This window comes from Patagioenas fasciata, chromosome 5, assembly GCF_037038585.1.
Source record: "Patagioenas fasciata isolate bPatFas1 chromosome 5, bPatFas1.hap1, whole genome shotgun sequence".
Classification (NCBI taxonomy): Eukaryota; Metazoa; Chordata; class Aves; order Columbiformes; family Columbidae; genus Patagioenas; species Patagioenas fasciata.
Genome location: NC_092524.1, coordinates 35964139 through 35978394, shown reverse-complemented (window position 1 = coordinate 35978394; position 14256 = coordinate 35964139). Strand labels below are relative to the sequence as shown.

Genomic DNA, 14256 nt, shown 5'->3' with positions numbered 1-14256 from the left:
GAGTCAAATGTGATGATAATGTAGACTTTTGGGGATCAGGGTTAAGGGTTTTAGAACCTCATGTATCTGGTGTTGGCACAGCTAAAGCTTTAAATACTTTAGAAAAATTAGGATGCTGGTTAGTTAAGCAAACTAACAGAACTTCTAAGGCTTTAAGTGGACTTTTGTTAGATGTAGATTCTGTAAGACATGCCACATGGCAGAGTAGAGCTGCGATAGACTTCTTGTTATTAGCATTGCTTAGTGGTTGGGGGTTTTTAGGATGGTTGCTATCAGTAGTGAAAATGGAACTGACTGTTTTGATGATTGTTGTGGTTGTGTTACTAATGTTGCCATGCATGATTTCTCTGCTGCAAAGGGCCCTGCAGTGGACAATGAAGGCAATCTTTTCAGCACAAAAACAAAAAGGGGGAATTGTGGGGGACTACGGTGGGTCCGTGGATTCCCTGACGGAGGGCATGGGAACAGAAATTAGCCTTGAAGATATGAAGGCCTACCCATGAGAAAGATGGGAGTAAAGGAGTATCCAGAGATATTAAGGATGTACCCGTGAGAGAGAAGGGAATAGAAGAGTAACACTGATGATAGCAAAATTAGCCAATGAGATGTTATTGCTGTAACTTGTAACCAATAGTGAAGAGACACATGAATTGGTAAAACTGTATAAAAATGCACTTGTGGCAATAAATGGCATCTACTACTTTCATCCTGGAAGAACTTGGTCCATGTCGTCTGTCCGTCTCAACCACGACAGTGTGCCTCTTGGGAATATGTGCTCAGCCTTTCTATGGCTGGGCCTGAGGACACAGAGCTGCAGGAGTCTCACCTCTATCAACCTACAACCTACAGGATTCAGCAGCACCTAAACACTTAACAGCATCTTTTCTGAGTGGGAGAGAAGTCTACGATTATCTAGATCTTGAAAAATGCTTCAAGTAACTGACAAACTTACTTTTTCCAACACCACACAAATAAGAAGTTAATTATTAAAGATGAGCAGAAGAGAATAAAAACCTAATTTAGAGTGCTCATTGCACCTGCTCAATAGCAAGCCAATAAATGAGATCAGTAAGAGAACACCATTTAAAATTCTTCCTAATTGCTTTGGTTCATTCATGCTTGCAATGATAACTTACTGTCCATAAGATCCAATACAAAATCTTAATGTATCTAAACTTTCGCCAAAGTTCAAAACAGTCAGTGATATATATACCAGCTGGCACTTGAGCAAATGTAACTCACAATGAAAAGCAAAACATGACATTCAGTCACTTAGTTAAACAGTTCTGGTCTGCAGCTGTCATTAAAATGTTCACATGGGGACTACAGACAGTAAAATGACTGGTATCAATCAGTTTCACCCTAAATAGGGATCAGTTTAACATCCTCAACACAGATGAGTTTAAAGACATTGACTAACCCCCCGGCACAAGCCTGAGGAATGCTCTAGCATACAGTATCCCTAGAGTACCAGGCACTTGCATTACAGGTATAAATCATTGCATCTCCCACATTTCCAGACCGGGTAAATCATTATTTTTCCAATGCCTCTCTCCTGAATTCCAGCAGTGCCACCTGAGCAGCCCCTTGGCCTCGGCCAGGCCTGGTGCCTGGGCTGAGGCACAGGGAGAAGAGCCATCTCCATGGCAATGAGTCTCACCACCCCGCTTCTTCACCTGCTCCCCAAACTCAATTTTTCTTCTGAACAGAACTGCCTAGTAGTTCACCTGAAGGTACACAAAAAGCAAATGCATGACAGCTGTTCCAGACAGGTTTTATCAAGGGTGCAGCCTGACCTGGGCTTACAGCTGCAGAGTCCATCATTCCTGAGGCTTGGAATCACCCATAGGAAAAAGCAGAAGAAAATTATTACTCCAATGTCATGATACTATGTTATTACTATGCAATTATTATTACATGAAAATATCACCACTCATATAATTACATTTTCTGATGCTTTCAGTGACTTTTTGCTCTGCCAAACTTCAACTATCCCAGCTGATCAGCAACAAAGTCAAACTGTGCAAAGTGCCTGGTTTAGCAGATTTCACCTAAAACAATCCCAATGTTTTTAAGAGAGACACCAGTAGTAACAAAACATCTTCTTTCCCGTACTCAAACCTTTGGTGCACTTTTTTTTAGCCTCACATGACTCTACCCTTTTTGGGGGCAGGAATACAAAATTTTGCTGGAGATGTGCAGATGTGCCTCTTTTTCTCTAAAAATTGGCTCAGTCTAGCCTTTCATCATGTGCCTGCAGTATTTTTTACTGCAAGATTCCCTGCTTCATTCTTTATAGAAGATGCTTGTGGCAAACTTCACTGGTAGCCATTTCAAAATACGAACATTTATTTCTTATGCTGGTATGTATTTGCCTTTACAAACACTGACTGCCAGTTAATGTAGGATTGTATCCCAGAAGAGGTCTATCCCTTTATAAATCAGGTGCCATAACAATTCCATTTTACATCTGCTGTGCACAGGTGTCAAGACATGGAGATGACAGTCAGTTTGAAAGGCAGGGAGAGGCTGGGGCCAAACAGCTCATGGGAAGTCCTCAGGAAAATGGTAAATCCTCAGCAAAAGAGGTAAGCCTGAAGTGTCCTGCAGGACACAGGGAAGGCAGCAGGCGTTCACTTTTCACTTGGAAATCTGTTATCAGTTTCAAAGCCTGCTGTTTCCTTTCAAAGGACACCTCCCTTTGGATATCATCACCCTGTGGTTAGAAACCAGGAGGTAACCAATCTAACCAACAGCTTTCAAAGGAGTGCCATAACCACTAGGTTAGAGTTCAAAGTGTATCACAGCACCCTCAGCCTTTCCAGTGAAATTTCCTTCTGTACAAAGCAGATTTGGGAGAACAAAAGAGCAAGTAGCAGAGAGGCTCATTCCCCAAACCCTAATGAAGGCATTGATTCACAAGGTTTGGGAAAGTTTCCTGGATTTGGGATTGAGATTCATTTAGTACAAAATGCACAGAAAGTAAGATGTACATTCAGTCTGAGGAGTAGACACTGGGATTGAGGACATCCCTTTCTCATTACAATTTTCATCCATTGCTTAGTGTGGTTTTTTTTTTTCCTATATTTCTGAAACAGATGATTTTTAAAGTAGTAGTTCATGCGGTTTTAGCTACATGGTTAACATGAAAACTGTGAACAGCCTCAAATAATCTCAGAGCACACGCAGCCTCTCAGATCTGGGAAATATGAAAAGAACAGAAACTACAAACCATGATAATGGCATATAATCTCCCCTAAGCCTAACATGACATGAACATTTAGCTATGCCCATGATACAGTCAGTAAAAGCAAAACTCTCACAAGCTCCCCACTTAACTGCAGTTATGATAGTATAATATGTAAATTTGTATGTAAATAAGAGAACCATGGAAAAATCCACATTAAGATTGACAGAGCCCACATCATGAGCTCCCTCACAACCATTACTCCCTTTTCCTGAGAATAATGAAGGTGCTATTGTACAGTGCATTCCACCCATCAATTTTATCTCCCTTTCAAGTTAAGCTCACTGTGCATGCCAACTACAAGTGCTCTCTGGAGATCCTCTTCTTCATTCCAAGATCTCCTCCCGCCACTTGCACTCAACGGAAGGCAGTCGCAGTCACCTACCATCACCGCTCCCAGACACAGCTCAGAAATAATACTCCTTATTTCTGTCAGAGGGTTGGTTGCAGTGCTGAAGTAGTAATTAGTCTCTGCAGATCGGTTATCTCTAATAGCAAGAGAAAAATATCCTTCATAGAGCATTATTGCTGTATTCACTACAAATCTGATCTCAAAAATCTTTGATAAAAATGAAGCTATTAAAAATTTACTCACTTCAAAAAGGAGCCCTATGTCATCCCAAACCTCGGGGAAGCGGGGGGAAAACCAGCTTTAATTTGCCATTCAGTAGTTACATTGTCACTTAGTTAAAGTCATTGTCCACATGTATCTTTTTTCAAAGTTGTGACAGAATCACAGAATGTCAGGGATTGGAAGGGACGTCGAAAGATCATCTAGTCCAATCCCCCTGCCAGAGCAGGAACACCTAGATGAGGTTACAGCTACAAGCATAAAAGCAGTAAGTTCGTATTCTTCTGAATCACATAGCTAATATTTTTTTCACAGTTACCATGTTTGAATACTCCTGTTTTCATAAACTGTTAATTAATTTTTGAATAGCAGCCAAGAATATACTAGAGCTTTTTGCTGTTGTCTTTTCATGCTGGAGGAGGGGGTGGTGGGAAGAAATTATCTGAATTAAAAAATACTATGAATTTCAGGTTACAAATGTAAATTCTTAAATCCAATGAAAAACAACTTATAAGCTTTGCTCTATGCCTCTGGCCTCAGACTGAAAGATCTGAAGCTTCTATTTCTTCTGACTGCGAGTGTGCAATGAGTAACACCAACAGCATTGGTGCTGTACTGTGCTTTACTGAAACACAGGGCAGCGCTAGTTGCAGTCCTGCCATACTGTAGTTAATCCTCACAGCACCCTCTATATATTAGAACCCCAAACAGCCTGAGATATGCCCCAAAAAAAGGAAGAGTGAGATCACTGCATGAGCTCCATCTCACTATATGGTCTTCACAATGAGAGAATAAATGAGAAAATCTAGAATGTACCCAGTTTACACAAGTCTCAGAAGCGGAAGAGTGAGAAATAAAAAACAACTAGGGTTATATAACACAACTGCTGCACAGCACGCTTCGCGAACGTCAGAAATTTCTTTACCTTAGGGTCTTCTTATCTGTAAAGCCAATGCAGACACACCTGCACAGCCCAATGTAGCTCTCAGTCTGTTAGTCACTATGGGAGGTGCCCGCCAAGTCTCACCTTCCTGGCCCACTGATTCCAGTCAGTCAATCAGAGTCTTCTCTTCACTGCAGCAGGCAACAAGCACTGGTCTCCCCTCGAATGGTTCCTGAACATCCTGGTTCCTCACCCTGTCCTGTGAGAATAGGCCATGTCCACTCATGGCAGAGGTATAAACAAGCACAACAAGCAAGCCACAGTTACCTGAGCCATGCATTGCTCTGGAACATGCCAACCATCAACTGACAACAAACCATACAAAAGCTGATTCTCCATTCTATTCTCCAGCAAGAGGAAGCAAGTTCCCACGGACATGGGAACACTACAAATCTTCCTTCTCTACCATTTGAATGGTACTTGTCAGTCCTCTTCCAAATAAATCCCTACTCAATCAGCAAAACTCAAACCTCTCTTTTTTTTACTTACAGAGGAAAAAAAAAATTCCAATCAGAACTTTACTCCTGCTCAAAGAGGAGTAACTTTAGAAACTGCATGAAAAACTGCGCTTTTGTTGCTTAGTTGTATCACTGATGGCACTCTGATGCTGTTGTAATAGGTGGCAGAACAACACTACAAAGTGGACAGACTCAGAGGAAAGACTCTGAAACAAGAACCCAGAGACAGATAAATAGGACAACATGCCAAAAAAAAAATAATGAGAACGGAGAACGTGGTCTCCGTCTTCAAAACTTTATTTATTTGACAGGGCAGTAGCTCTAAACCTAAATTTTATGTTATCCTTCCTTTTATCAACCTCACATGATCACCACCATCCCTTTGATAGTAGCCACTTTAACTTGCCAGCGAAGGACCTGAGCCAGTATTACCACAAGCGCAAACCATCATTCACTTCTACAAGTAATCCTGACCTTGTCATCTTAGCCACATCCATTTGGTGGCAGGTGGAGGGAACTGGCTCAAAACACAGGTTAGACAAAACAAAACAATTTCTACAGTTCTCACAAGGCAGCAAAAAATTATCTAACCAGAGTCAGGCAGAATACACAGGGGACCACACAGCAGACAGATCTGTGTGAGATTAGTGGAAGTGCAGCAATCTCAAAGCAAATCTCTACCACTCTTCCACTGACAACTTCCACATCCTTTCAAAACAAGTTAGGACATGCAAAGCTCAAATTGCTTGACACCTTTCACCACATAGATTTAAGCCAACCAAAGGGAATCAGAACAAACAGCATGTGTTGCTTTTCATTATATATTGCTCCCATCTGCATCCTTCCAACAGCTAGTAAAATCAGCTACTTCTTCCTATCGCTGCCTTTCACTTTACCTCATATTTTAGCTTTCCTTATGATAAACCAATTGGGGCAACTGAGGGGTTCAAAAAACAGTCATTCATATGAGAGAGTTGACAGAAGCAATGTAATTATTTTGGCTTCTATTCTGCTATAATAACTTTTATTTGAAGCAAGAGATTTAATCATACCATACCTGCACGGCTATGGCCTAAGCAGACTACTGAGCCCAGTTCACCTGACCCCACACCAGAAACACCTCTCTACACATGTACTTATTCCACAGCTCTCGAGGCACCTATTCTCTTGATTTCAGGGAGTACCAAGTACACGTGTGGATCAGAAAAGGGAAGTGGTAACAAGATGCATGGTTCTTTTGCTCATTCTTTTCCTAATGCTCAGCATGCTTCTATTTTTTTTTCTCTAACATGCTTCACATTCCCTGATCCAAGTACAGGTTAAACAGTGGAACATGAAACATTAGTGGCAAGCATTTTCACTGCTTTATTCTACCTATGCTCTGAGTTCACGGAATCATAAACAGCTTGGGTTTGAACACATCTTCAAAGCTCATTGAGTCCAACCCCCTGCCATAAGCAGGAACATCTTCAACTAGATCAGGTTGCTCAGAGCCCTGTCCAGCCTGGCCTTGAATGTCTCCAGGGATGAAGCATCTATCACCTCTCTGGGCAACCTGTCCCAGTGTTTTACCACCCTCAGTGTAAAAACATCTTCCCTACATCTAGCCTGAAACTCCCCTCCTTTAGTTTAAAACCATTACTCCTTGTCCTACCACAACAGACCCTGCTAAAAATTCTGTCCCCATCTCTCCTATAGGCCCCTTTTAGCACTGAAAGGCCACAATAAGGTCTCCCTGGAGCCTTCTCTTCTCCAGGCTGAACAACCCCAACTCTCTCAGCCTGTCCTCACAGCAGAGCTGTTCCAGCCCTCTGATCATCTTGGTGGCCTCCTCTGGCCCCTCTCCAACAGGTCCGTGTCTTTCCTGTGCTGAGGGCTCCAGAGCTGGACACAGGACTCCAGGTGGGATCTCACCAGAGCAGAGCAGAGGGACAGAATCACCTCCCTCGACCTGTTGGCCACGTTCCTTTTGATGCAGCCCAGGATACAATTGGCCTTCTTGCCTGCAAGTGCACATTGCCGACTCATGTTCATTCTTTCATCCACCAGCACCCGCAAGCCCTTCTCCTCAGAGCCGCTCTCAATCCCTTCATCCTCCAGCATATATTGATACCAGGGGTGGCCAGTATCAACGCTGGGGAGCAGACAGTATACAGGCTGGGAAATGCCATTGCTATGAAAACTGCCATTACTAGCCAGGGAGCTGCACAGGATGACAGCGCTAATAAGGCCTCCCAGTCTCATACATACTTCATGCCTCACCTTGTGTAAGTTCATCAACATGTGCAAAGCATTTAAAGCTCCCCAGATAAATTCCCCAGTTCATGTACTCGGCTAAGCATCACAGACATATATGCCACATCTTGAATATACTGCAAATCTGTCCTTCATGGAAGCAAACTGAGCTGCTGATCAGAACTAAACTGACCAAATTTCTCCCTCCATTGCCTTGTGCTGAAACCTTGCAGTAGGCTACAGCCAAAGCACTGCATAACAGGTACTAACAGTACCAGCTGCATTCAAAGTATAGAGATGCTGATTTACCCCATTTTATTCCTCAGTCCTTGAATAATTAGATCATAAGTAGTTCACTAAGCAAGAGCTTTCACAAAAGCAGTGGAAGAGCAACAGTAGGAAGTTTCTGCAAACAGACTCAAAGGCATATGAACAGCTATTTAGAACTGTAACATTTAGGCACATCACAGCTTAATTAGTAACTCATAACTAAGTTATCTGAAGAACTTTCATTTCCAACTGCCCATAATTATAAGTGATTTTCAGACTAATAATTATGTTTTGTCCATTCCAAACATGGAATAATCTGATTATCTACAAAATCTGAATTTTTTAACAATGAAAACTTTCTACAATCTAGGACAAAAAAATAAGAGAAAAAATCTACCAATGAGCAAGCTTCTTCTTGATACTTCTGTTAGATCCTCTGACATACATGTTAAGGTCACATTCAGGTTCAAGCTTCGGCAAACTTGTGACAACTATCTAATCCTTTTTAAAGACAGAGAAAAATTATAGAATCTAGTATCATTTTTATTCCTACCTAAAATAAATAAATAAATTGAGGATGTGCTTTCAATATATTGTAAAGTAATCATAAAGAAGAACAGTTTGACTCTTTCTTGTCCTTAGCAGGTATCATGAAACACTCACCATAGCACTGTCCTTTTACAACACAGAGAAAACTAACACAACAATTTCTCCTACTGTTAGAAGTCTCCCCATAGGTCCCAGACAAGGGTCTTAAATAGGAGAGAAAAACATAGTGTACACTTCTCTCACAACTAACCATCACTATCACATTTTTATGTGCAGCAGGAACCCAAATCAAATTCAAAACCTCGAATGTGATACTTGCCTCTTGTGGGACCTGGACCTCTCCATGCTGCAGACTGCTGCTCATGTCTGACCCCAGTATTCATTATCAAGACTGAGGCATACACGTTTGTTCCCTTTCAAGCTGGAAGCAGAAATCATTTATTCTTTTTAAAAGGGTAGTGCTATTTTATCCAACAGCAAAGTGGCCTGGGCACACACTGACATTGTGGGATGTACAAGCTGCATGCCCTTCTAAACCAGAAAGGATTCAAACCCACAGATCCTACCCTTGAGGAGAGTGTCCCCCATCTCATGTTTTAGGGGGAAGGACAGTCCTGATTACCCTTGAAGGGCTTCCCCTCTGCAAACAGGAGCCCAAGACTCACTGGACTGAAGAACCTGGTATTCTGCAGTTCAACTGGGGTGTTTACTTGAGGGAGAGGAGAGCTGAATGCCACCCATGCTCTGCGGACTGTGGCAGAGAACAAATGAAGAGGAAAACTTAATTAACAGCATTTGTGCAAGCATAAGCTTGAGGTAAATACCAACTTCTTCTCCCCTGCTAATGCAGACATAGCGTGCAGCATGTGCACAAGTAAAACTTCTGGCACTTGCAGACACCAAAACCCTGAGACCTTCTAGAAATCAAACCTTCAGCTTCTTTGTGACTTTGTTTCCATTCATTAAGGGGGAATAGTAGTACATTCATAGGCATGATAAGGGAAGACATTTTTTAAAGACTCTCAGGTTTTCAGCTCTTAAGATAGCATGTCATAAATGTTCTTAAAATAGTGTTTTGGGCAGCAGGGAGAGTTAAAAAGAAGGCAGTTTCAAAAAAATTAGTTAAATCAGTTTATTTCACTGTAAATTCCTTCAGCCCACTGATAGCATTTGTCATTATATTACTACGTTTGCATAAAACCAAAACAAAACAGGAAAAACAAACAAACAAACAAAACCACACACATTATTTCCTCTCCTGTTTTGCTCTTTTATAGGCTTGGAGAAGTTACTGATCCTGAAGATTCATCAGCCTCCCAGGCATCCAATCTGTAGATAAAGCCCTTGTAACAGGTCCAAATCTCTTCAGAGTCCACCTCTCGAAAGCAAAACGCAGAAGTGCCAAACCATGTTTTACAGTAGCCTTGCAAAATTCATTGTTATGGTATTTTTTGTTCAGTTAGTTGGCTTTTAAAAACTCCTAACTGCTGAAGGCATGATTACATGACAGTGTTGGTTTTCTTCTTCCAATAAAATTTGAGGATCTATGCTCATCAAAATTAAGTCTGGACATACAGACCAAAGGTAGGCTCCTAAGGCTTAAAACCCAAAAGATAAAGAACTATAATCCTGACTTTTCTCATACAAATGGGTTACATTTAGGACACTATTTGCTGGCTATCATTTTGTGTCAGGCACTATCCAACACATGGAAAAAGAGAGCCCTTTCCCCACACTACGTATGCACTAAATAGAAAAACAAAAACAAGAATCATAAAGATTATCCCCACTGGACACAGGAGTAATTAGGCCAAAAGACTCAGTGATTTACAGTAATTACCAGTAAGTGTACCACTGACTGAGCCCAGAGCTCAACACTGTTCCAAGACTCTGCTTACCATCTTCTTAGAAATTATTTAAATTATATTAAATATTACCAAGAAGAAATTGATATCAGAATTCATTACCATGATTTTAGCACTACTCAAGATCAGGAAAAACAAAAACAAATCCTTGGTAATAAGAACCAGTGACCACCAGCAAAGTCCTACTGAACTCATCTTAAAAAACCAGGGACTTTATCAGTCAAGCCTTGTGTGAAAAGCCTCATCATCATCATTTCCAGTAACTAACTTTGAATGACTTAGATAGTAGTGGGATTTTACTGAAATCCAGCTTACTGATCTCTCAAATAATGCTAATGTGACTGACAATCAGGTTTGTTTTGCTTGGGTTTTTTTTCAGGGGGATAAGACATTCACATGTATTCCTAACAAAACAATGTACTATAAGCACTAGAAAGCAAAAGTACACACATTTGTAAAGTTAAACAGCTGTATATTATTTGTTTACTACCACATATCTGAAATGTGTGATTCCTAATTTATGTAGAACAAGCAGGCAAGACTGTATATGGTGATACATAAAGTACTTCCAAAGGATTCATCTGAAATCTGCAGGACAAAATGTAGAATTACTGCAGTGTGAAACAGAAATTCAGTAAAACTTGTTTAAACCACTCCACACAATCTTCTATGGTAAAGAGAATGGATCCCATTATACTTGAAAATAAGGGTACAATCAATCTGTTACATTTTGCCCATTTAAATTCTGATAGAAAAGTTTACTATGTAACACATACATGAAGTGTACCAGTTCTCATCTGTGATGAATAGTTAACCTATTATACTAACAGCTTTTACACACTAGGAACATGAAATCATACACCCAAGGACCTAAAATGCAAAAAGAAGAGTCACTAAGGCAGCAAATGATGCTAGTTACCTTTTGGTCTGCAGTCCCTGACCATAACGGCATCAACAAAAAACTCTAGCAACATGAACTCACCCAGCAAAGACCCCACGAAGATGACGATTTGCACTGTGGTGGTGAAATGCCGGTAGGTCTGCTCTTGGCCGTGCTCCTCGCTCTGGGTGACGCCAGCCTGGCTGCCGTTCCCACTCGGCCATGCCATGTGCCCAGCCGAGGTGTTCCTCATCTCCAGAGCTCTGGTGACAGCCTGGTACGGGGCATGCTCGCTTTCGTTCCTCGAGGTCCAGTTTTTGTCGTACCCCATGGTGAAGTTCCCACCTTCCTTGCAGCTACCTAACAACTACAGGTTATGGAGCCCCTGCCTTCGATGACTGAACAGAGCCCACAGGCAAAAAAAGCGCTTCTGAGGACAAAGCCCCACCTCTGACACCTGGAGGCATCTTCACATTTCTGTGTCCCTGAAGGCGGGCTTGGCTTATCACGTTTCTACCTCGTAAATCATGACAGCCAGCAAAGAAAAGGAGAAAATAAAGCAGGCTCCTCCTTGAATTTAGCTGTCCCATGGTTCTTGCTTCACAATAACACAGCATTTCCTCAGCATGTTTTACTGCAATAAACGTGAATGAGGAAATTACGGTCCACACCACGGCTCATCCTTCTAACCCTGCCAGTTCACCGTGCGCCCGCCGCGTACATGCCCGCACACACACACATTAACACCGGTTTGGAAAAGTTGATGGACCACAAGCTCGGTCCCTCCACTCCATCCTCAGCGTTGGCGTTAGCTCTTCTCAGAGCCCTGAGAGAGGAAAGCCATCTCTTTCCCACGGCACGGCTCTAGCGCTCTCTTCTCTGCCGCCCGCTCCGCCCGTGCTGAGCCACGGCTCCGTGCCTGCGCGCTCCGCGCCACGCTGAACGCCAGAACACCCTCACACACCGCCCGGTGGCTTCCACTGCACTCCAGCTATTTCTCGGGGAAAATTAATTTGGTTTTGAATCCCCAGGCGGGGGGCACTGGCGCCTCCAATGAATCAAAAAGCCTCCGTCTGATCCTGCGTGACCTGCTCCGAGCGCGCCCCGCACCCAGCGCGGCTGGCGGTGACACTCCTGCTCCTACGCGCGCCAACATCCCGGGCGCCGAGCTGCGCTGCCGCTGCCCCCTCCACTCCGCTCCGCACCGCGGGCAGCCGCCAAGCCCCGCCGCCCGCGGGAGGCGCTGGCCCGGCGGGGCGGGCCGGGCCGCAAAGCTCCCGCCTCCGCCGCGCTCCCGGCGTAGGGGAGCGCCGCCATCACGTGACCGCAGCTCTCAGCGGGGCGGGCGCGCCGCCATTTTGTCGGGGAGCGCCAGGGAGGGCGTTGCTGCCGCCGGCGGGCGGGACGGCGCTTGTCCTTGTTGCTTCCTAAGCGCTGTCTGGAAGCCAGAATCTTTAACCAGGTGTGTTATAAACGGGTTCGTCATTCTGAGGACAGTGTTTCAAACGACAGTGCTAACTTACACATATTATTTTCTAAAAGAGATATTTTTAACACATTATTTGCCACGGAAGCTCCTCTGTAGGCATAAGTTTGGGTTTCAATTGTGCAACAAGTGTGCATCCATCCATATAGTGGGTGCACATTTGTATTTAATTTGAAGATTTTAGGAGGATGGCTAGTTAAGAATCAAGCCAAAAAAAAAAAAAGGTTTTTCACCCACTGGCCAGTGAATGTGGCAGTGCCCTGCAGAGCAGGTACCTGTGAGTGTGACCCCAAGGCTTGCTCTGGGACCCCACACTGCAAAACCTGTTATCTCTGTCAGCTCACCCCATCTCCTGTGAGCTCAGATGACAAAGGAAGAAGCCGAGAACCCTGCCATGGGTTCAATGATGTTGCTGACCACAGGGAAGGACGGGCCCCCATCCAAGGCACTGGATGCTCTTGGCCAAGCCTCCATGTGTTTGGCCTGGCTCTCCCCAGCCAGTGAGTGTGAGTCTCCCAACCCACTGAGACACGTGGAAACAACTTTACAACCTATAAAATCATAAAACTTTACAACTCGCAAGGTTATAAAGCAGGTATGTTTATTCGACGTCGGGCGTAAAGGGGATCAATCCACCATTCAGGCGCACCTTCTAAGAATATGAAGTGTGTTTAAATACAGTAAGGTGTTACATATTCATAATAACGCCAGGAACGCCTATACATATCCCTAACCTTTCCCCGAGAAGGCGGTTCGTATTAAAATGAGCCCCAGGAAATAATTTCCATAGTCCCCTCCTTGACCCCTCCCTGTTGCGCCTGCACAGTGCCACCTGGTGGTCTTGAGAAGGGGTCTTTGGGGGTCTTCGGATGAAGGCTCCTTCAGCTTAATCACGGTGAACTTTTTACCTTTGGCTCATCATGCTGAATTGGCTGGAACTCAAACTGCCAAGTCGGTTGAAAACAGAGTGGTGCCCCCCTTTTGCTGAAAATCTTTGTTATCTCGTCTTCTCAAGGATACAGGTGTGTGCTGTAAGACTTCTCATCTTTGCATTCAATGAGGCCCTGTTTTTCTTAATATAATTGGTTACATAAAGCTCTAAACTAGGCACTCATTATGTGGTTAACCTTTAAAGTGTTAGTTTGTTAGTTCCCTCTATCAATTGCTCTGGGCTATTTCCCAGTAATCTGTGTCACTTGCCCACTCCCAGCCTGTCCCCAGGCTAGCTCAGCCTCCTACCCCTTCTTCTCACCCCTACTCCCAACCTCTTCACCTTGTCCAGCCAGTCCCATTTTTTTTTCCCACCTTCCCCAGGCAATATTCAGCAGTTTGCACCGTGCTTTCTCCTCATCTTTGTTTCCTGGAACTTCCAAATTGGCTTCTTCCTCCTTTTTGGTCCCCCAGCATTCCTGTGGCCATTTTGGCCAGTCTTTCTGACTATGCTCTGACCTCCTCCCCTTCACTTCCCAGCTGCCTGCAAGGTGCTTTTCATGTAGTAGCCCCTTTATTCAGATCCTTTCTCTGGGACCCTTCCCTTCTCTCCTGCACTTCATATACAGTCTCACTTCCCCTCAGCATACACAGTGGGAAGTGAAAGCACACTCTCACATCATTCAATTTCAATGGCTAGAATTAAATTTCAGTGTTGTGGGATATGAGAGTTTTAACTTTTGGAAGGGAAACTTCTATCCAGATACAGTCTGGCACACGTTCAGGGTAGGTGGACTCTTCAGTGATGTTCACTGTACTCCA

At 43.5% G+C, this 14256-nt stretch overlaps 1 protein-coding gene across 1 annotated transcript in view; it reads right to left on the bottom strand.

Annotated features, from left to right (window-relative positions):
• The window catches only part of GPR176 (G protein-coupled receptor 176), a 52645-nt gene extending 40384 nt beyond the window's left edge, over positions 1-12261 (bottom strand). The window contains exon 1 of the mRNA XM_065839986.2: positions 11121-12261. Within this exon, the coding sequence (XP_065696058.1) occupies positions 11121-11349 (229 nt within the window). The 5' untranslated portion in view covers positions 11350-12261. The remainder of the gene's footprint in view (positions 1-11120) is intronic.
• Positions 12262-14256: the final 1995 nt, after the last annotated feature.